At 40.0% G+C, this 22,775-nt stretch overlaps 2 protein-coding genes across 2 annotated transcripts in view; both read right to left on the reverse strand.

Annotated features, from left to right (window-relative positions):
* Positions 1-819: 819 nt before the first annotated feature.
* Positions 820-7,321, reverse strand: GPR75 (G protein-coupled receptor 75). The gene is made up of 2 exons (XM_024118569.2): positions 7,110-7,321; positions 820-2,907 (listed from the first exon to the last, which is right to left on the reverse strand). Exon 2 carries the CDS (start codon positions 2,813-2,815, stop codon positions 1,193-1,195), a length of 1,623 nt encoding a protein of 540 aa, XP_023974337.1. The 5' UTR covers positions 2,816-2,907; positions 7,110-7,321; the 3' UTR covers positions 820-1,192.
* A 3,347-nt stretch (positions 7,322-10,668) lies between these two features.
* The window catches only part of PSME4 (proteasome activator subunit 4), a 99,498-nt gene continuing 87,391 nt past the window's right edge, over positions 10,669-22,775 (reverse strand). Inside the window, exons 41-47 of the mRNA XM_024118664.3 lie at positions 21,740-21,825; positions 19,734-19,862; positions 18,541-18,696; positions 15,495-15,663; positions 13,510-13,643; positions 12,682-12,820; positions 10,669-12,204 (exon numbers count right to left, since the gene is read on the reverse strand). Of these exons, the coding sequence (XP_023974432.1) occupies positions 12,686-12,820; positions 13,510-13,643; positions 15,495-15,663; positions 18,541-18,696; positions 19,734-19,862; positions 21,740-21,825 (809 nt within the window). The 3' untranslated portion in view covers positions 10,669-12,204; positions 12,682-12,685. The remainder of the gene's footprint in view (positions 12,205-12,681; positions 12,821-13,509; positions 13,644-15,494; positions 15,664-18,540; positions 18,697-19,733; positions 19,863-21,739; positions 21,826-22,775) is intronic.

A 22,775-nucleotide genomic window follows, 5' to 3' on the forward strand; every position in this document is an offset into this window, starting at 1 on the left:
TTTTTACATAAAAATATAAGTATACAGTTGTTATGCTAGGAATCACGGAGTATATAATAAAATAAGTTTAAGTGTAGAAATACTTAATCTATTTTGCCTTATTGCCCATTTCCAGTTTAAGATGCATGGGAGAGAAATAACACAATTAGTTTGAAAACAGATCATCTTAAGAATTTTTCTACCATGGCAATATATAAACAAAGACCAAAAAAATTTTCTAAATAGTTACTTAGATAGTCTTCGTCAGGTTGTTAACAAATCATTCTCACACAGAAGGAAAGCATAAATCGAAACACCCCCATCTCATCCTTATGCCTTCTTGTACATACAAGAGTCTACATACAACAGTCTAGCCTGCTTCCCACATAACAGCACCCTGATGAGATGACCACAGTTAGTGCCTACTACCCCAGGAAGAGCACCCCTCTACTATAGATACAGTCCTCCTCACTAGGTTTCTTGGGTAAGATCATTCTGAAATAGAATAATTCATTTTTAGCAAGAAAAAACAGACTTCTTTTTTAAAAGAACTATACAGCTACTCAGCTGACACAATAATAATGTCTATAATTAGAAATGGTAATAATCTTAATACCCTATTCTTAGTTGGCTGTTTTATGAAAAGAAAGTAACTAATGCTTGTGTATTTTTGGTAAAAATAGTTATAGATAATACATTTCTGATTTTCTGCTTTAACAATGTATTATTTATTCCAGTAAGACTACAACCAAAAAAAGTATATTGATCCCAATTCAACACTTCAAAAACTCAAAATTTATAATTCAGTTAATAAAAATAATGCCTCAGTAAAGATGATACCTTCACATTCTTTAAAAATTCCAGCTCATACTTACTTCAAAGAACCATAACATTGACTCAAATGACCGTAATCAGTTCATTCCCTACTTTAATACAGTAGCATGATCATTCCCTGGCATCTATTTAAAAGTTTAGTACAAAAGATTGGAGCACAGGTCAGGTGTAAAATAATAAACTTTTACATCAACGCTTAAAATGTCAAGAAACTACAAAGCAAACCAATAGATGCTAATACTTCAGACAAAAGGAAGTCATTAGTGTCAACTGTCTAGGTCTTTAAGTTTTGATGTATCTCTGGTCTCACAGAATTTTAAAAAATCAATTAGTATCAGAAACAAAAACATATACATAAGATTCTCTAGCCTCCATGACTCTAAACAGAGGGGACTGGAATCTGCTTGGCTGAAGTGCTATCATACTCTTGCATTAAATCATTAGTGGTGTGATAATGCATGGCAATATATGAACTGGCAAATCCAAAAGAATTTACTGGCTGTAAGTTGTGTGGGATGCTCTCTTCCTGGGACGGGCTGCTGTTATAGATACTGTAGTACGGCTCAATCCGAGTGTTGATGGGGGTTGAGCTGCTCTGACCATAGTGTTGATGTCCAGCAGACATCTTGGGACTGACCACACTTTCCTTCGAATGACTTGGGCCACAGGCCTGGTCCACAAATTTCTTCTGGGGCTTTGGAGACAACATGTAGGCAGAGTTTGTTTCATGATGGGAGGATTTGTTTCTGTTGACTTCGAGGTTTCCCTTTCCCATGGCTCGAAGTCGAGTCTTCTGTTTGCAGCAGAAAAAACTCAGGCCTATGTACTGCAGACACCACAGCACTTTCCTCCTCAGCCCTGCACTGTTCCGAGAATATATAAAAGGGTTTAATCCTGACTTGAAAAATACAAGCGTAAAACCAAACAGTTCAAACTGGTAAAGGATGAAGCTCCCATCGCTGGACAGAACCACCTGCACCAAGGAGATTCCCAGTGGAAGGCAGCACACCAGGACCGACAGCACAATGATCACACAGGTGACCACCGCCTTGGAATCCTTAGCCGTGGAGAGATTGACGGCCGAGACCAGCTGGAGCCGGCTGGCTGCAGGGGTTGGCAGCTGGTTGGGACTCTTGGTGTATCCGTGGGTCTGAACGTGCTGCAGTTTGTTGTAATTCTGGTTCCTGTACAGAGCTGGCATGGTACACTGGATGGGATCTCCACCTCCCTTCACAGGGGCCCCCATGAAAGGCTGTGGTCTGGAAGCATCAACTGTGATCACAGGGGGGCACTTTCTGACTTGAGCATTTTTCCGCAGGGTCTGAGCAATCATGATGTAAGACACAGACACCACAGCAACACAAAAGGTGAAGTCGACCACATAGAGAGACAGGATGGCTTTCCCTTCTCGGGCAATCAGACTGGACATGGGAAGGCAGAGGTGGGACTTGCTGGTTTTCAGGGTGGCCAAGGTGGCGAGGGTGAAACTGGTGGCCCAGAGGAGCAAAGTGAGGAGCAACGTGCAGAGAAAGGAGGCCGTGCGGTTCGGCTGCTTCCCCAACACCATGCGGAGCCGGTGCAGGGCAATCACCGCCACTGTCTTGAGGGACATGATGATGAAGCCGGAGCTGGTGAGGTGGAAGGTGAAGCAGAAAGCATCCGGTATGCCGCTGGCTGAACTGAAGAACAACACAAAGGTGAACATGGGGGCCGTCACGCCACAAATGAAGAGGTCACAGAAGGACAGGTTCAGGACCATGAAATCAAAGTTGGTTCTGAATTTCCTGAAGGCCGGATCAAAGAAGGACAAGAAGACAATGAAGTTGCCGTAAGAGCCCAGGCAGAAGATGATTGCGAGCAGAAAGGTACAGCTCACCAAGGTGGCCGTGTGGATGAGGTCCTGGAGGTCTTCCTGGAGAGCAGTGCTGTTTTCTCCCTGGGAGTGAGGCACATGTAGCAGGGTAGTGTTGGGAGCAGCCTGAGGGAGGTCCGTTGAGTTCATCTTCAGAGATGACTTCCTTCTGTGTGAAGGGAGTCAGGGCCTCAACTCACAGATGAGCGATATTTGACAAAAGAGGCCCAAGGCAGAAAAGCCTGCGCACAAAAATGCATACCCAGAAACAGAAAGGAATTAATGGAGAAAGAAGAGTGACCTCATGATCTTTTACAAAAGCACTAGACTTTTTCAGCTCTGACCCAGAAAGCATTTCTCCTTGCAAAGCCCCACACAGGAAAGACACAAAGACCTCAAAATACATTCATCCAGCTGATTTCAGGTTTTATGACACAGTGGTTTTCAAACTAGTTTAAGCATCATCTGGAGTGGGTTAAACAAAAAACAGATTCCTGGGCCTCACCCCTTGAGATTGTGATTGAAGAATGGGTGTGCAGATGTTACCTTCAGAAACTCTGCAGTGCCAGACACTGAAGACACGAGAACATGATCTCTCCACGAAAGAGATCACAATGTAGTTGGAGGAGATCAACCTATGTAATTGCAGCCAAATGTGGCAAATCAGCTGATGGCAGCACACTGGGGAAGGAAAAGAAGGGGGGCATAATCCAGCCTGGGGTGGAGGCTGAGAGGCTGAAGCAGCTCTCAATAAGGAGGAGCTAGCTGGGTGAAAGGCGAGGGGCAGGGAGTGGGGGACAGACAGGCTGGGAGAAGGGGAGTAGGTCTTTGCAGCAGAAGGAGAGGCAAGAAACAGCACATGCTGTGCCTGACATATAAGCAAGAGGCTACTTTTGAAGTATGTACTGTGGCCTTTTACGTAACTCCCACACATCACTAACAAATCCGACTTCTTTTCCTAGGAAGAATCCTTTATTTTCCTTTATTTATATTTTCTTCTCCCTATTTGTGATTTCTTGGCCAACTCCACACTCTCCTTTGGAAAAGAACTTTGTGTAGGACTATATTTGAGAGGGAAAAAATGGAAGTAATGAAGGGTGTCAGAATTATATTTGAGATTTACAAGGTGCGAAGCACCACTTTGCAAACTCTGTATAAATGTGAGTTATCATTATCCCAGCAGGAATATCCTCGTGAAGAAGCAGGAGGCATGCACCCATTCATGCACGCATTCACCCAGTTTATATCTACCATGTGCATCTCTCCTCCAGCTTTCCGCTAGGTACTGTGGGTACAAAGATGAATAAGACACAGCCTCTACTTTTAAAGAACAACTTCTTTTTCTTCTTGGTCCTTTACTTTCTTAACATTTTTTTTCCATTTTGCAATGAGATTTAAAATACACTCACACAATGTTCTGTTGTCCCAAATCCCAAAGCCCTGTGTGGCCTAGTGCCCACCCCGCTCCCAAAGATGCTTCCAGTGGTACAGCTTAAGTTGTTCCTTGGAGACTGGTGCAGTGCTCTTGGAAACCAAAAATAACTTGCTTTAATCCAGTATTTTAGGAATAACCAGTGGTATTGGGGAGGTCCAGGGGTGATGTTCAGAATATTTAACCACCAGCTCAAGCTGAGTCCCAGAGGCCTCCAGCTGTCCTAGGGTTAACCCTTTTTAGTTGCTGAATCATGGGGTACAGAGGAAGGGGCCTGGTTAGTGAGGGATTACTGGGGCCTCCAAGCAGGAGCTGTGGACCACCCAATACAGAAGTCACCCAGCATTCAATAATAGGTACAGCTGTGCCAGTGAGTATCAGACAAATTTCAGTCCTGGGGAGATCCATAAAACTAACTGGTGTCCTTCATGAACGAAGAAGATAACCTCTTCTACATTCTCAATGGTCAAAAGTGCAGATCATAACAATATAATGAATTTCTCCACTGGGAAGTAGGACCAACTTTTCTGTACTTTCCTTATATAAAAGAGATAGAAAAATTAATCCTGACCTTTTGTTTCTTGATGATTAGAATTAAAAAATAATAATAATGGATAGCTTATTATTTTCACTTAAAAGAGTATGTGCCTGTCTCTGAACCCTTTTTGATACCTGTGTAGTGAAAAAGAAAAACCTTTTACTGTTAATTTTTTAATTGTTAATTGGAGGATTGGGGTTAACTGATGAAAAAAGAAGTTGAAGAGAAAATCCAATTTGTGGAAGCAAGAAGAGCAGAAAGGTGATACTACTGTTTATAGCAAATTCCCCTGACCCCGAAGACAGAAGCAGAAATTTGGCTTGGGGAAATTAGAATGATGAAGAGTCTGGAATTAGGATGCTAAGAAAAATATCGAGCAAGTGGGTGATAAAAAAGAAGCGGATGATGGAAGTTATGAAGACCCCAGGCTGGGAGAAATTTGGAAAGTGGAAAATGGAATGATGAGGCACCAACATTAGTCAAGGATAAGAGGCAGAAGGAAAAAAAAGGATTTGGAGGAGTTGAGGGGCAACTTTCACTTTCTCTCCAATTATAATGCTTCAATAAACTTAAATTTTTTCAATACATGAAAAAATAAAGTAGAATTCTGGGTCAGGAATATAATGATCAGTCTTATCATTAGTATGTTCACTTTACTAAGTGCTTGTGATGTGCCAGGCACTGCTCTCAGTGCTCCACACTATTAATACATTGAATCGTCAAAACAACCCTGAGATAGTATAACTTATCTCTATTTCACAGATGAGGAAACTGAGTCAGAGAGAGAGCACCTATCTTAAAGGGGTACAGTATGGATTTGATCCTAAGCAGTTACTCTCTAAAGGCAGCACTCCACCACCAAGCTAAACAGAATAGCAAAGCAATCAAGGCAGGGAGTCCCAGGTCAGAAGACAGTTACAGCAGCTATAATTTACTGGGTGGTTATTATATGCCAGGCACTTCTACTAGAAGCTTTACATAGGTTATCAAACTTTATTTCATTCTCATTATAATCCTACGAAGTAGGTATTGCAATCCCTTCCCAACTCAAAGTTCCTGGAGCCCAAAATTTGAATACATACACACACACACACACACACACACACACACACACACACACACACACACACACAATTCCATGTACCTTTTTGGCAAGGTTGAAAAATTATGGTTCTGGTATAAAGTAACCATAAATCATTCTGATTTGGGATAATTAGAAAAAAAAAGGAAGGAATCAGAGGCTGGGAAGAGAAAAGGGAGAAAAAGCAGAAGAAAGAGGAGGCTGAGATGACAATTTGGGGAAAAGCTATGATAGCAGAACTATAAAACTCACTTATTTGGGGGAGGGGGGCGGTAAATGAATACCTATTTGCTACTTACTCCTAAATATTAAATAAAGGTTACCAACATTCTTTTCTATGCAAACATACAAGTTACTCTTTATCTCTGGGACCATAAACAAGTTTTGGAAGAAGATGTAATTAAAGTAATAAAATCAGAGAAATTTTAAGTTGGAACACCAGTCTTAAGAAGAAAACATATTAAGCACAATAAGAAGGAATGAATTCATATCATATGCATCTTATTACAACTAAGAAGGAGAAAGCCTAAAGTAAGCAAGAAATAGGAAGTGAAAATTGTGCAGCAATGATTTCTCATTAGGATGTGTGTGAAGGGCCTCTGATAATCTAGTGTGCTGTCTTAATATTTTAGTACGTATTAAAACATTTTATATGAGCTTTTACAAGTCAACTCATGACCTGGATTCTTCCAACTCTTGTTTTCTCATTTTATCCTCGGTTCCTCGAGGGCAGGCATTTTCAGTCTAACCAACCCTCACAAGAAAACAAGGTTCTGTACTATTATTATTATTATTCCCACTGTATTTGTATTGATCAGGAAAACATCAGGGAAGTTAGATGACTTGTCCAAGGTCACTAAGATTCAAGCCAGATTTATCTGATTTCAGAGGCCATGCTCTTTCTCCCCAGGGGAACTACCTTTTGAAGCCCAGAGCAGCTGATAGGGTCGGGTCTGTCAGTGGATGAGAGAGAGGGGAGGCTGTGGAGCACCCCCAGTGTGAGGATGTTGTGGGAGACTTCTGGGAGGGCATAGCGACCCAGACCAGGGACTTGAGATGGGTAGGGGCTCCCCTGGCTGGGGAAGGTTATGGTAAGGAGGGCCTAGGTCGGTCCAGGGAAGCGTGTAAAAGATGCAGCAGAGGGTTGGTGAGGTGAGGAGGGCTCAGGCAGGGCATGGGCGGTGGGGGAGGGGTTCCACGGGCCCGGCGGAGCCGGGGAACCGGCAGGGCAGGCGCGAGATGGTTTCCCCGCAGGCCGCGCCAGGAGCGCAGGTGCACGGCGGCCGGGCCTGGACCTGTGCGGCCGCCTCCTCGCTCACCCGGCGGCTTCTCGGGGCCCGGCCCTCCCGGTCCCCGCGGGGTCGTCCTTCTCCAGGGGCCCGTGGTCTCTCACCTGCCCGGTGGCCGCAGCGCCGCCCCTCCTCCTCCATATCGCAGCCCGGACCCCAGCTCCGCCCGCCGCCCGGGAGGATGCAGGGCTAGAGGCATCATCGCCATCGCCGCCGCCTCCGCGCATCCCGGGAGCCGCGGCAAGCCGGGGCGCGGAGGCGCAGTCACGGAGACGCCGAGGGCGCCGCCCCCCACCCCCACGCCGGACACTCCGGCTCGGCGCCCCGCCTGCCCCCGCGCCCTCGACAACTCGCGGGCCTCCCGTTGCCCTGGGGCCCGACCGCTCCCGCCGCCCCGACCTCCGTCCTCCGCGCCGCGAGAGGTCTCAGGCGCGCCGTTTTGCCGCTCGGGTAGTGGCGGCTCCCCGAGGCTGTTACGAGCTGACATACCGAGGAAGAGGGGGAGCGGACTGGGTGTAGAGGAGGGCAAAGGTGGGGGCACCGACGGACACAGCGCGACCCATGGGGGCCTTGGCCCTTAGAAGGTGGAGACCGTGGACAGCGAGGCGTGGCCAGGCTTCACGTCGGTCTTGGCGGGATCTGGGGGCTTCCCAGGCTTCTGGTCGGCCCGCCGCCCACCTCTCCCCATTCCTGGCGCTTCCGAGTCCGCCTTCCTAGCTCCTCTCTACGCTGTAGCTAATACTTTTTCTCCTAGATCAAACTGGCGTTGTCGTCCAGTTTGGTACTTTGCGACACAGAATCTGTAAATCAAGTCATTGCAACAGACTTTAAATCAAACCAACTATAACGTAATTTTTTCTCCTCTCAGCTCTCTGAAAGTAATAATGAATTTATTGAGGGAACTCAGCAAAGGGCATAACTACTAGGAAACAAATGCAAAGAGCAAAGAAACTACCCATGCAAATGAAATAACCAAGCCAAGAAATCATCGACGTTACTCAATGCTGTGTTCAATGTAAATCATCTTGAAAAGCAATGGTGCAATGCATGCAGCTAATTTTAGTAAGCAAGGACACAAACCAAAAAATTTACCAGCCTCTCATTCTAAAGTGCACAGTATGTCCAAAATGATGAACTCATAAAAGTGGGTTTTAGGGCTTCCCTGGTGGCGTAGTGATTGCGAGTCCACCTGCCGATGCAGGGGACACGTGTTCGTGCCCCGGTCTAGGAATATCCCACATGCTGCAGAGCGGCTGGGCCCGTGAGCCATGGCCGCTGAGCCTGCGCGTCCGGAGCCTGTGCTGCACAACGGGAGAGGCCACAACAGCGAGAGGCCCGCGTACCGAAATAAATAAATAAATAAATAAATAAAAGTGGGTTTTAGTCTCAAGAGTTGTTAAGTAGCATTCCCAAGTATGCTTGTTACTCTGGGCACAAAACAAAGCCAGTTAAACTCTTTACTACTTCAGTGTCCCAACCTGGGTAACTAGGATCTTACTACTTTTCTGACCTTCTCAGAGGGTACCACTTGGTAACACAGAGTGCTATTTGAATGTTCTTTCCTTCACCGAGTGCCAGAAAACCAGAAAGTTCCATTCAAGTGAAGTACTTAGGACACTGCTATTGAAACACCTATTTTGGCCGATAGTTTATCTTCTAAAACAGAACAGTTCAGCACCAACAAATACCAAATAACTGGATTTACGCATATATTTTCCCCAGCCACCCCCACCACTCTGCTTTCATCAAGAGAAAATCAAGAGGGCTGGATAATTTATGAGGCAGATACCCAGTCCAGGGGTTGACTATGCTATCAGAATTTAGAAATAACTTCAAAGAAAAAATTTCACAAGTTGTAAAGGATTCTAGAGAGCTAGAAGAGGAAATCTGGAACCATCAAAGTTCCAGAACTAGTAAGCACGATCAACAAGACGAAAGCTACTATGATCATGCCTACAAAACTTACCAGCAGTGTGTCAAATTGGAAAGAACACTGGTTTAGTAGTCACAAAGTAGAAATCTACAAATAAACAAGCAGGGCTGACTCTAAGTATGTTAAGATATGAATAGGCTATCAATTGGCAGGGAAACCAACATTCTAATACACACTATCATTGACAATGCAAATTGACACATGCACTTTGAGGAAAGAACATGAGAGCCATTAAAATGTTTAGATTCATGACGTAAGAATCTCACTCCTTGGAATTTATCCTACGGAAATACCTGAATAAAAGAAACAAGTGTTAAGTATGAAGGGATGAAAATGTTCACTGCAGTGTGACCTGTAGCAGAGAAAACTGAAAACCTTGATGTTCAACAATGAGGGAATACCCAAAACAGTGACAGTAACAAGACAAATGGCCCTTAGCCGCAAAAATAACTGCAAAGTCTGTAGAAAGTTAATTTTTCCAGTAAGACAAAATTCCTCACTGGTTCTCTCTGGCCACATTACTAATAATTAACTTTAAGAAAATAGGTAGGTAAATTTTCCTCCCAAATTTTGAAACACAGTTTGCAAATTCTTTCTTTTTTAAAGGATTCATTCAGAAACTAAAGATTATTTATTGGCTCATACAACATTAAAGATATAGGCTTTCTCCTCCCCTTACTTCCTACCACTCACCGCTCCCCCCACCCATCCCCACCTGAAACCTGCCTTAGCTCAGTCTTCCAGGCCCAATCAGCAGTGACTTCTAAACACTGGTCTGCCTACACACACCACCCCCCAAACCCTTAACACTTGCGTTCCCTTAACTTGCGTTCCTGCTATCGTTCTCCATTCTTTTGAATGCAACATCCATTTAAGAATTTAGACAATGGTGGCCATTCATCCTTTTTCTCTCCCTCCTCCTTTTCATTCTTGAGGCCACCGATAGAAAATTTAGGAATTAAATAATTCACAATATAACCAGTTAGGGTATCAAAGTAATAAGCAACTTCTAAGCCTGGTATCAGAATCACATTGGGCATGTGATTAAGGTGCCCTGCTTTTAGGCCTAGAGTGGGCCTTAGGAGTCGTCACCAGGGGTTCTCAATCCTGGCTGCACAACTGAAGCATTTACGGAGCTTTTAAAAGACGTTGATGCCTGAGTCCCAACCACAGAAATTCTGACTGAGGAACACAGTGGGTGCCCAGTATCTTGTATTTTTTAATTCCCCACTTTAGGAACCTCACCTACGGCAGCGTATTTTCATACAGCTTGGCTAGGAAAAATTGAAGTGGTCAAGACAACATAAAACCTCACTGCTCAAACTGTGGTTTCAGGACCAGGCATCAATATCATGAGCTGGGAGCATGAACTAAAATTCACATTCTAGGCCCATCAATTTGAGAATCAATCATCTAGACCAGTGTTGTCCAACAGAACTTTCTGTGATGATGAAAACATTCACCTGCCTATTTAACAGGGTAACCACTAGCCAAAAGTGGCTAATGAGCACTTGAAATGTGGCTATTGAGACTGAGGAATTTTTTATTTAATTTAAATGTAAACAGTCACACATGGCTATGACCTATTGTGCTGGACAGGTCTGACCTAGATAATTCACTCTGGTCAGAGGGCATGAATTTACGGATCCAGATCTATGAATGCAAAAGGAATCCATGAGGGTCACTGGCTACAGAACTGTCTTCTCCTTGTAATGAAGACAAAAGCCAGGTGTTAAAAACAATCCATTTATTGGGTTTTAAACTAGTTACACAATTGAAATAATCAGTTTGGCACTACACTATACAGGGATTACGCCTGTGTATGCTGACACTTAAATACTGTACCAGGACCTCTGCTGTGCTTAGGTCTGTGTATCGAGTCATTCAGCAAGTAGATACTAAAAAATATACCGTAGTGTTCCTTTAAGGAAGACTGTACAGGGTGGGCTGCAAGATGACATTCACCAACTTGTGAATTACTTGAACCTAGAAGATACCTTGCATTCTATAAACTGGTCATAGGCAAACATGTGGTGTTCGCATTTAGAGATGTGCACAAAAAGTTACATAAAAGTTCAGACATTCTAATGATAAATAAACTCAAAAAACCCACACCTCAGCTTTTATAACATGAAAAGATAAAGAAAATAATTTAAAAACACACAAAAAATGGCATTCAATTGGTACAAAAGCCAAAAAAATCACTATAATAAAGAGCTATATGTGTATCTTTACAAATTAATTACACAATGGTGTTGTGTAAGAGGTTGCATCTGTACAAAGTCTTGCCAATGCTATCTCTACAGTTTATACATTCTTTTACATCTATGTAACATTTATTAAACAAGTCAAATAAATATTAAGACTTATTAGTCTCAACGATTCTTCAGGCAAAAAAAAAAAAAGGAAAAGGAAAAAAAAATTAAAGAGAAAAAAAATGACAGAATTTCCACAAACACAGCAGACTTCCATTAGTCAAGTGTAACAGTTTTCAAAGAGGGTCAAACAATATTTGCAAAAAATACAGGTAAAAATCAACCAGTCAGGGTTTTTATTGTTGCTGCTGTTTATTTGCAAAATCACACATTGTATACATACATATCAATCAAAAATTTATTCACCAAACCCCTAGTTTTTCAGCAACTGCTCTTCTATTCAGCACCAAAAACTCCAGTCTGTGGGAAACACGTGGACACAGACTTCACTTCTGTGTCTTGGTCGAGCAATCCATCAGGTCCTTGGCTGGGTTCAAGACTTGCCCCCTTTTCCTTCCCTCTTCATGGCTCTCCAGACCCAAGGCTCTCAAGGCTTCAGATTTATGGCCCACAGGCCTACTACCATCTAAACCCAACAGCCATTTGGAAAGAATTCAAAATAATTTGAGATGAATGAAATGACAGGATCTGTATTACAGATGGGCCTTCTCCATTCCAAGTAAACTGCTTCATAATGAGTTCCTAGACTCTGTCTGGTCTTGGATGCCATGATCATACTGGGTAATTATTTCTAGTCTGAGACATTATGGCTTTGTCTGATACCTCAAAGAAAAAGTGATTAATACTCCAGAAATACTTCTGGACAAGTTAGGAAATCAAATGGCAGCTGAGAACCTGTGGCACGCAGACTAATGAGACCAAACACAGAAACCACCAAAATGATGAGAGCTCAACAGAGGCAGGGTTTTAAAACCTGCAGAAAGCCACCACAGATGGTACCTGAGGATCTGGAATTTTTGATGAAAAGAGCTCGAAGTGAGGACTACTCATCTGTATCAAGGAGGAAAAAAATTTCAGTTAGACAACAGGACATCCAACTGTAAGAGCCCAGTAAATGAAATCTTCATTCATCCTATCTCAGTAGAAAGGTTTCTGGGTCCTCCCTCTTTAATACAGAATGGATGATAAATACTTAAGAATCCAGATGAAATGTTTTCACAACTGTAGAACCTAGAATCCCTACGACAACCCAAAATGGCCAGGCCCCACTCAGGAGACAATTAAGAGTAAGATCTCTTTTCTTTTATCTAACCATAAGCCCACTCATGTATAAAGGCCCAAAAGCAGTCACATCAATTCTCTGCTTAATACCTAAAGCAGAGAAGAAAGGATAAAATTCTCTGGGAACTTAACTTCCACTGGCCATAGTAAAAGTCATGAAAGAAAAAACTTAGGAATACCTGCTTCTCAGTTATCAAACCAATGACATTTGAGGATGTCAGACTTCTTTAAACTTTGCTGCCTCACCTTTCTATGCATAATAGCAGGGTGACACGAGGAGATCGGTGAGAACAAGCAGCTGGTCATCAGTGAATTGCTGTTTGTGTTCTTGCCAGTTGTCATGGTGCGTCCTTCGGAAATTGGATAAGGTCTTTTTTACAGTCATCTGTAGAGTAGGCAACCCACATACATTTTATTTTAACCTCTCCAGGGTTATACTTAAGATGCCTTTAGCTAAATAACAATCCTTCTAGACTTCAGATCTTACGCTTCACCAAGAGCTACAAAACCAATAAACCAATCTTACTTCAAAAAGCCACCAAGCTTATTTCTTTAGAATTAGTACTAGCTGCAATTTAGGACAAGCGACCAGAACTTGCACCACATTATTAAACCAGTTCCAATATATACTTACATCTATTTACCAAAGTGAAAAGAACAAAGTCATTGGTCTTCCAAGTTGTTTAATGTAGGAACACAGGTGTTCACTAAATAATACCATCACATTTTCCTGTTTAATATTAGCTCCCAGTTAGAAACTTCCTAGATATAAAATGCTAGTGAAATAGAAGCATAAAATTTATTCTGACAACACTGACAATACCTTACTTCCACTGGACTCGGAGGGACAGAAGCTATGGTAATTTCCTTGCTACCAAAAGATCTCAAATATACAGGCAGCAGGGTCTCTGCAATATTTTAATAATTATTGATGAGTAACTTGGCTCTGGCAGAGGTAGGGCTAGTAGCTTTATCAAAGCAGAAGATCCAGAGTATATAGATTAGTATAAATGGTTTCTTACAAAATATCACTGATAATACATGTGCAAAGAAACTAACAAGGGAGAATTTTACCTCAATAGGCTGAGGATCATTCAGATGTGCACTGAGATTCATAAGGAGCTGGGGCATCCAGGTGGGAACATCGTAAGGACTAGAAAGAACACATGCACCGAGTCCCAGCACCCCGGCATGGCGTTTGACCAACTCTGCAAAGAAAACAGCAATATATGTGCAAATATTTACAGGACTCTATTGCACTTGCTACAGTGAAATAAATTAGTTTTCGATCACACTAGTTGTTTCCAATGTTTGAATTTCTGCATTTAAAAATGACTCTGTATGCACACATATCAAAAACATGATTTTAAGGCTAAACTAAAAACATCCTATAGCCATCCCTCAATGACAGCATAATTATATTTAGGTCCAGAAATGTGTCATGTACTTGGTAAAACTAACATAGTAATGGCTTTTTTGATCAATTCATATCATATGTGAAAGTGCAATCCCTGATCCTAAAAAGATCACCAGTCAAAATTAGATCCCACTTTTCTGGATGTGACTACCTCCTACAGAATGCATCAATTCATTAGGTAAACACACCGTGAATGTGGAACGTCTGGATTCCGCAAAACAGAACTGCTATGTGTCTGTATTCTACAGGGCCTCTATTCTTCCTTTTTAGTGACAGAAGTTACATTAAAGTGCTTTCAAATTCTCATTGTTTTTTTTTTTTTTTTTTGGTGGTATGCGGGCCTCCCTCTGCCGCGGCCTCTCCCGTTGCGGAGCACAGGCTCCGGACGCGCAGGCTCAGCGGCCATGGCTCACGGGCCCAGGCGCTCCGCGGCATGTGGGATCCTCCCGGACCGGGGCGCGAACCCGGTTCCCCTGCATCGGCAGGCAGACGCGCAACCACTGCGCCACCAGGGAAGCCCCCTCATTGTTTTTTAATAAAGATGTGTGCATGTATGTGTTTGTAAGTCTATTATATGTGTATACACAAAATGCTGTGGATAGGGAGTTGAAATTAAGAATAAGGGAATTTGGAGTAGTCATAAACAATGCCATTTGGTTATAACAAAAACCTAAAACTACTTTGGTACTTAATTATTAAAAACACAGTTTTCAAGCAAAAAAACTAGAATATATATTGGTATTTTATTGGAAATTGCTATTAGGTAACTATATGACGTAATCAAAACCCTGGTAGACACAGAGAACAGGCTTGTGGTTGCGGGGCGGAGGGGTAGGTGGGAAGGACTGGGAGTGTGAGGTCAGCAGAGGCAAACTATTAAATACAAGATGGATAAACGGCAAGGTCCTACCATAGAGCACTGTAAATCAACTATACTTCAATAAAATTAAAAACAAAATTAGAACCTTGCTATAATCAGCACTTAAGAGCTTCATATTCCAAGCATTTTCTGCAAATTCAGTCAGCTTCCCACTTACTAATCATCTATGTTTTCCATTATTCTTGTGACTATGTGTAGTTAACAGTGGCAAGATCGGATGCTTCTTTGCAATCACACTTAAATTTCTCTTTAAACATGACACAGTCATCAGATCTCATTCTCTTGTTTACCTTCATGCTCAATTAGAGTGGAAGCTCCTGTAGAATAATGAGTGTTCTCACCCTCTATCAAACGCCTAGGGAAGTAATGATTTTCCTCTCTCCAAATGAAAGCAAGGCTTGTTTTCTTAGTTTTTTCTCTTAGTACATTGACACATAAGTTATAAATTCTAAAAACAAATATTTTAGATCCTCCAAAATAACTAATTCTGGATACCTCTCTTTATAAAGAGATTTCAGGTGGGTGGGTACAGGCTTGATTTACTACAGTAGTTGTATGCAGCCGTGTACACATTCCTTAGTACCTCTCTCAATTTCAGCTTTTACACCCCAGGTCTTGCCTTCTATATGCAAAGCTTTTCAAAAGCAGGGTCAGCTATTTCCGGTACCTAGCATAGACCTAGGCACATACAAGCATTCGATAAATATTTGTTGAGTTAAACCTGGTTAATTCCCAAAAGGTGTTTTCCATCAGTCTTGTTACCTGCAGAAGGAATCGTATTCGTATCTCCTACAAAACCAGGATCTCGTTTCCTTTTCTTCGGTAGTTTTGTTTTGCAAAGTTGCTCAAAATGAATCTGCATAGGACTGTCCATGGTAAGGAAGTTACACTGTAACAGACCACTTAAGGTGGTAGCAGCCATTTCTCGAACCTATAGAAGACAATCACTTCCATTAGAGCCAAGATCCTAAGCCTGGGGAGATGAAGAGAGTGGTAAGGGAACTGGGGTGGGGATTTTCCCTGATATTTGTATACAAATGGTGTAAATGCTCTTTTGCAGTTTCTTAATAGAGATTTCATCAGATTCTCAAAGGGTCTGTGGCCTCAAGATGGATGAGTCACTACACCAGGTTCACAGAAAGTTTAATGGTTAACCATGCTATACAAACCATACATTAATTATTTTCTCACTGACTGATAGTTCTTATCTGGGGTGTAACTGTAAAAGCAGTGCCAGAGCCTGACATTAAAATAAAATTTTCCTAGACTCTACATCTCTTAAAACAACTGCTGTTGTTGTTTTCACTGGTAATAAAGATACAGGATAATTTCTATAATTGGCATACATAGTAGAGATTTATATCCATTTAAACTCATGAATTTCACAGGCTGTTGTCAGACTATACATACAGTTTATAGAAGTACTAAATGAAGAGTGTTTAACAGTCCATTTCAAATTGAAATGGGAACTCAAGTTTTGGGAAGACAAAAAAGCTGTAAAAGGTTATCTCAAATATATCACAAAAATTTCTGCTGAATAGTCGTAAGGAAAGGCAATAATAATTTGAAAAAAAACCACTCAAATGCTTTGCTACTTATTCATTCAAAAGATTTTTTCTTAAATTTTTCAATGTGACAGTTTGGGGGTTCTTAACATATTCTTTGCTACTTTTATTACATTATTATATGAAATACATTATAAAATGTTTTACTACTTCATACTTGGTTGCATTATTTCTTTTCATACCATGATTTATTTTCATACTCAACTATTGACTAGAATGCTTTCAACTTCTCACTACTATGCTACAAAACACTTAATTTATATAATTTTTCCATATTGCAATTTATTTTCTTAGGACATGGCTAATTCTAAGAATTGGGATTACTAAATTTCAATATATCTCCAATTTTACTATTAATTTTGTGGCTACTGGTTGCTTTTCAAAGAGCCAGTGTTAACATACTATGATACAAAACTAATGGGAATACTAGGTTTTAACTTACCAACACTGGTTATTATTATTACACATTTTTGTCTTTGGTGGGTGGAGGACATAAAATTAAGAGTCTCATTGTTTTAAGTTTGTATTTCTCTGGTCATTAAGAGAGGTGTGACTTTTGTTTACTGCTTATACTGTTTTCACCCATACATATATGATACCACCACCACTATCTACTCCTCAAGGTCTTAATGGTCTTCTTACGTTTTTCTCTAGTTTGATGCTTGACCAATTAAACTGATGAGTTTCTAACATTCTTGTGGTCAGATCTGTCCATCTCTGGACTTGTGAAATCCATTGACTTAAATACTCAGAATGTCATTCTCGGCTCACAGGTCACATAAATATCCAAATTCATTTCTCCTACTTTCTCTAAGTAAAAAGTATGTGTTTGGCGGGGTGGGAGGGTGTATCTATACTATATCTGGAATACACTTCAGTGCAAGATGTTCTAATCTATTTTTTTTTTCTCCAAACTGCTATCAAATTACCCAAACACCTCCAACTGAATTGTTCTCTTTCCCGGTAGTGGCATCTACTTTTGTGATATTTTGTTCCAAGGGTCAGTCTGTACATGTCTATAATAATTAACTTTACAAGGTAAGCAAAAAAGGTATTTAGCTTTTTCATCTATAAAAAATTTCCCAACATTTCTAAAAATTTTCCTTTAAATCTAATAAAGTTTTCTTTAAACATTTCTCATTTAGATTACCACAAAGTTTTTTTCCCCAATATTAATCATGAATACTTCTGGCTAATTATTACTGATATTCAGTACCACATGTTTTAAAACTGATAGTTTTAATAAATGTCATGCTTATGTTTATAGTAACAGCTAAGTTTAAGCCTACTACATGGAATAAAATACAAGAATAATCTATAAAAATGTTCTAAAACAAGGTCCCAAAAACAGTCCATTTTGCTATAATATTTAAAGGTAGGAAACACTGACTTTTGAGATTTCCACCTTTCCATTTCCATTCCTTTAAGTTTAATAATAAAAAAAAAGAATAGTCTAAAAAAATTTTACAGATAGCTGCAAATATTTTAATCGAAGCCTGTCAGAGTTATAACCACTGGTGAGTACCCTAGGAACTGGACATATCTGCTCCCAGAACACAAGAAAGCTGGAATGCAAAATTCATAGGTTCATAAGGGAGGTGGAGAAATTTCCATTCCCAGTTTCCTAGGGATACAAATCTATTTTCAGTGCTCTCAAATAAAATACAGATAATTACTGGGAGTGCTCCACTACATGGAAAACCCATAGAGTCCATAAAATAAAATAAGCAAACATTTCACAAGATTTTCAATTACATTTTCTTTACCTAAGGCCAATTTAGACAGTAATATCTTATTTAATGCTACTTCAGCAAAAAAGTTGACTTTAATTTCTCTACCAAGGAAAATAAAAAGGGACAACCTTATCTTAAATCTACTGAATAATAGCACCTATGTGTAGATTTTCATTCTCTTGAAACTGCTCTCATACACATTCCTATTAGCCCTTTAAAAATCAGTAAGGTAAGTAGAGTATTACCTGCAATTTCATAGATTAAGAAAACTTTGGTTCATAAATGTTATCTGCCCAATTGCAAAGAGAAGCCAGAACAAGAACATGTCCAATGTTTGTTTCCATCTGTACTACAGGAAATGATTGGGGTATCAAAACTAATCACATAGGCTATGTCAAAATTAAAGTTACTTTTACTTTACATATCAGTGTGTAAATACTTCTTAAAAGAGGTGCCATAATGCTTTCTTTAAATTTATTAAATTTCGGTTGGCTATAACCTAAATTTTACCTCTAGCTGTTCATCCTCCAAAAGACTTATAACCAGCCACCTGATGTCTTTAACTGCATCTTCATTGTTTAGGAAAATAAAGAGGTTATAAAATACCATGGTCTGGAGGTAGGTCAGTACTGTATATCTAGCATGCCAAGAACTGCTTCTTGCTGTCTGTGAATGAGAAATTAGTGGAAATAATGAAAACAGTGCTGACAAGAACATGAGATGACAGTGAAAGTACAAATAATATAGACTTCCAATATAACTCTACTTTTACAGGTATAGCTAGAGCAAGCTCATCTTATACTTCCTTCTAAAAAAAAGGTTGCACAAGCTATTTCAGGTAAAAGTTAGTTATTCTGAATGTATGAATGAATGGTTCAGAGTAAAGGGAAAGGAACACAAATAAAAGTCAATTTTAGAAGAATTATTTACAATTAATGACTCTTAAATCCTCCAACACTTGCACATTATTTTATTTTACTTTTGATAGTAGCCGGTAGGGTAATGAAAGCAAACAAAACTGAGAACTACTAAATTCTACTGCAAAAAAATACCATTTGAGGCTGTTAAAAAATATCTTTCAGGGGAAACCATGGGAACATGTCCATTTTTTATATTATATAACACATGTGTAATCTGCATAAAGCTGAGCACATAGTACACTAAAAATGCAGCCACAGGACTTCCCTGGTGGTCCAAAGGTTAAGACTCCACACTTCCACTGCCCAGGGGGCGTGGATTCAATCCCTGGTCGGGGAACTAAGATCCCACAGATCCCACATGCCTTGTGGCACAGCCAAAAATAAATTAAATAAATAAATAAAAATGCAGCCAGAAAATATATACTCACTTAGGTCTTTCTACCACAGATCAGAAAATACAAGTGAATAAAATAAAGGGGAAATGGTAAAAGAGAATGCCCACCCTCTCCCTCATAAGCATTTTGCATCCAAAGTGCTTCAATAATTAGCTCCTTATGTATATAGAAAATTTAGGGTTGAGTGACCTGCCCAATGTCACAGAAGTCGGTGGCAGAGCCAGGTACAGATTCTAAATCTGTTTCTTTGGTCAACATATGTCTCCTCTCATACTAAAAGAAGACTCAAAATGAATGCAAGTATCAGGTGTTGTGTGTACCACAGCTGACTTTGTGAAATTCTTAGAATTGTAAACCAAAGATATAAGTGTTTGATATACACTCTTACTTGTTTTAGCACCCGAAGTACCAAAGGCACTTGATGAGGGTAAAGCAACCCCTGAGACATTAGTGATAAACATAACTTTGCATCTCTTTTCAGTTCATCATAGCTATTGTCATTTTCCACTGGGGCAATCTAGAGAACAACAAAAAAAAAACCAAAGACATAAACTGAAAAATAGCCAATAAGTACAAAGGCATCCTTACATGAAAGAAATTACATTTTTAATTTTAACAACTTCTACAGAAAGATCCAAACATACACAAAATTAGAGAATAGTATAATGAATCCCCATGAATCAATCACTTCTTCAACAATGACAAATTCATGGCTAATCCTTTCATTTTTTGCTCCCCTGTGGTTCCCCATCCCCCAATTAAATTATTTGAAGCAAATCCCAGACATATTTCATCCATAAATATTTTATTTTCGGGAATTCCCTGGCAGTCCGGTTGTTAGGGCTCTGTGCTTCCAGTGTAGGGGGCACGGGTTCAGCCCCTGGTCAGGGAACTAAGATCCCACAAGCCACACAGCATGCCCCGCCCCCCAAAAAAGTTATTTTTATCTCTGAAAGATAAAGTTTCTTATTTAAAAAACCTGTAATTACATCATACATAAAAATTCATTACAGTTAAAATATATTCAGTAGTGCTCACACTTCCCCAACTATTTGATGCCTGCATATCCCAGATCCCACTAACCATGAAGGCCTAAAGGAGATTCTCAACCTCAAGATTTGTATATTCAGGTTAACTGTTAGGCCCATCACTAGCAAATTATGCAGTACAGCAATCTAATGATACACATTTTTCTGCAAATTTCAAGTGGATTCAAATAAATCATCCTATCAACCTCATGCTCATATACTATTTGCTTTCTGACTTTTTTCTGAGTGAAGAAAAGGGGTGGAACTCCAGCTATCCCAACATTCATTGCACATTACCCATTTACGAACATATGAGATCATGTTCCATACCCACTGTGTATGTGGTAGTGGAAAAAAGTTTAAGCACCACTGCCCTAAAGACAAACCATATCTACACCAGGGACCTACAAGTAACAAAGACCTATCTATACACTAATGGCTACTGTCCACTTTTATATCCCAAAAAATCCCAAAGGTATCCATGGGTATCAGGCCCTACAGAGCACTTTAAAAAGTACTTTAGTAGTGAATCCTTTGAAAATTTCCAGGAGTGTTATCTTTTTGAAATTTCCTAAAGACAAAATACACCATGGCAGATGAAAAGTTTAGCATGCCATTTGCTAATAAACAGTAACAAGGGTCCTCCGTCTTAAATAATAACAACTGTATTGACCAATAATTGTCAAGTAGTGGTGACGTTTGTGCCAAGCCTTCCCAATTTGCAATAAGACGAGACTGTTTTCTTAACCACAATCAACCACAGCCATCACTACCAACTATAATTTTGGAAACTACTATATAATCTTAGTTTACTAGCTTTATCCACTGACTGGAGAGATGAATAATTAAAACCACCTCAGGTTATATCTTGCATCAAATAAAACTTCAATACAATTACCAGACACAAGTTATTTCCTGCAAATATTTGTTAGAACCAACTATATATAGTGCCATTTAGCAATGTAAAATAAATACAATATACTGGACATTTTGATATTCAAATTTATTATACATTGAATTAAAAAGTCAGAAATAGCTATATTCAAAAATGTCATTGTGGCTTTTTTTTTTAAGCTATCAATATTTTCCTAAACTATTACTTGAAAACTGGCTCTCAGTGAAACAATGTTCTGTCTTTAGACTTTTCATGTAACTGTCAAGATCCTACTCTTATCTAATATTAGAAAGATTATTTCAACAAATATTTAACCACTAACACCTAATGATTTTCCTGTGACTATTCTACCTTTCAGAGATGCAAACAAATCATACACAGTCTGAAAACCTATCAACCATCTGATGATAATTATAAATTCCTTTTGAAGGTCAAAAGGGGATGCATTTTTAATTTCAGACATAAACTTACCTTAAAAAACAAAGGTAGAAGCTGAAGTTGTTCAGTGACTGCTGTAGAGAAGGATCTTCCCGCACTTGCCATCAGCCATTTCAATACTTTATGGAAACAAACACAAAGAGTCAGTCTTTGCTATCCAGTTAGAGACTACAAAGTAGAGTGATTCTATAATGCTAGTGTCAGCCACTCTGATAGCTCTTCAATGTAAAGAAAGAGGTCTGTGTTACTTCACAAATTAGATCAGCAGTGTGACATGATCCATAACAAACGGTATCAACTAATCTAGGGGACTGAAGCCACCCTCAAAGAATGATCAGCAAATTATTAATGGTCTACAAACACACAAAGTACAAATTAAAACTAGCCTTCAAAAATCCTAACAAAGCAAAATTGATGACTAAGTTAGTTGTTTATACTTAGAATCCTTGAAAAAGTTTTAGATATACAAACAACAGGGAACCCTCAATAATCAAGACAATTTTGAAAAATAAAGTTGGAGGACTCACAATTCCATATTTCAAAACTTAATACAAAGCTATAGTAATCTAAACAGTGTGGTACTGACATAAGAACAGACATAGAGACCAACTGAATAGGCCAGAGAGCACAGAAATAAATGCTCACACATATGGCCGATCAATTTTCAACAAGAGTGCCAAGACTATTCAATGAAAAAAACGACAGTCTTTTTAACCAATGATGCTGGGAAACTGGGTATCACAAGCAAAAGAAAGAAGCTGGATCCTTATTGTATACCATAGACAAAAATTAGCTCAAAGTGCTAAAGTGCTAAAACTATAAAACTCTTAGAAGAAAACTTAAGGGACAAACTTCATGACACTGGATTTTTGGCAACAATTTCTTAGACATGACACCAAAAGCAAAGGCAACAGAAGAAAGAGGTAAATCAGACTTCATTAAAATTAAAACTTTTGGGCTTCCCTGGTGGCGCAGTGGTTGAGAGTCTGCCTGCTGATGCAGGGGACACGGGTTCGTGCCCCGGTCCGGGAGAATCCCACATGCCGTGGAGCGGCTGGGCCCGTGAGCC

The sequence above is a fragment of the Physeter macrocephalus genome, chromosome 12, assembly GCF_002837175.3.
Source record: "Physeter macrocephalus isolate SW-GA chromosome 12, ASM283717v5, whole genome shotgun sequence".
Classification (NCBI taxonomy): domain Eukaryota; kingdom Metazoa; phylum Chordata; class Mammalia; order Artiodactyla; family Physeteridae; genus Physeter; species Physeter macrocephalus.

Coding starts and splice junctions, on each gene's coding strand:
- GPR75 (XM_024118569.2), bottom strand. CDS start 2,815: ATGAACTCAACGGACCTCCCTCAGGCTGCTCCCAACACTACCCTGCTA.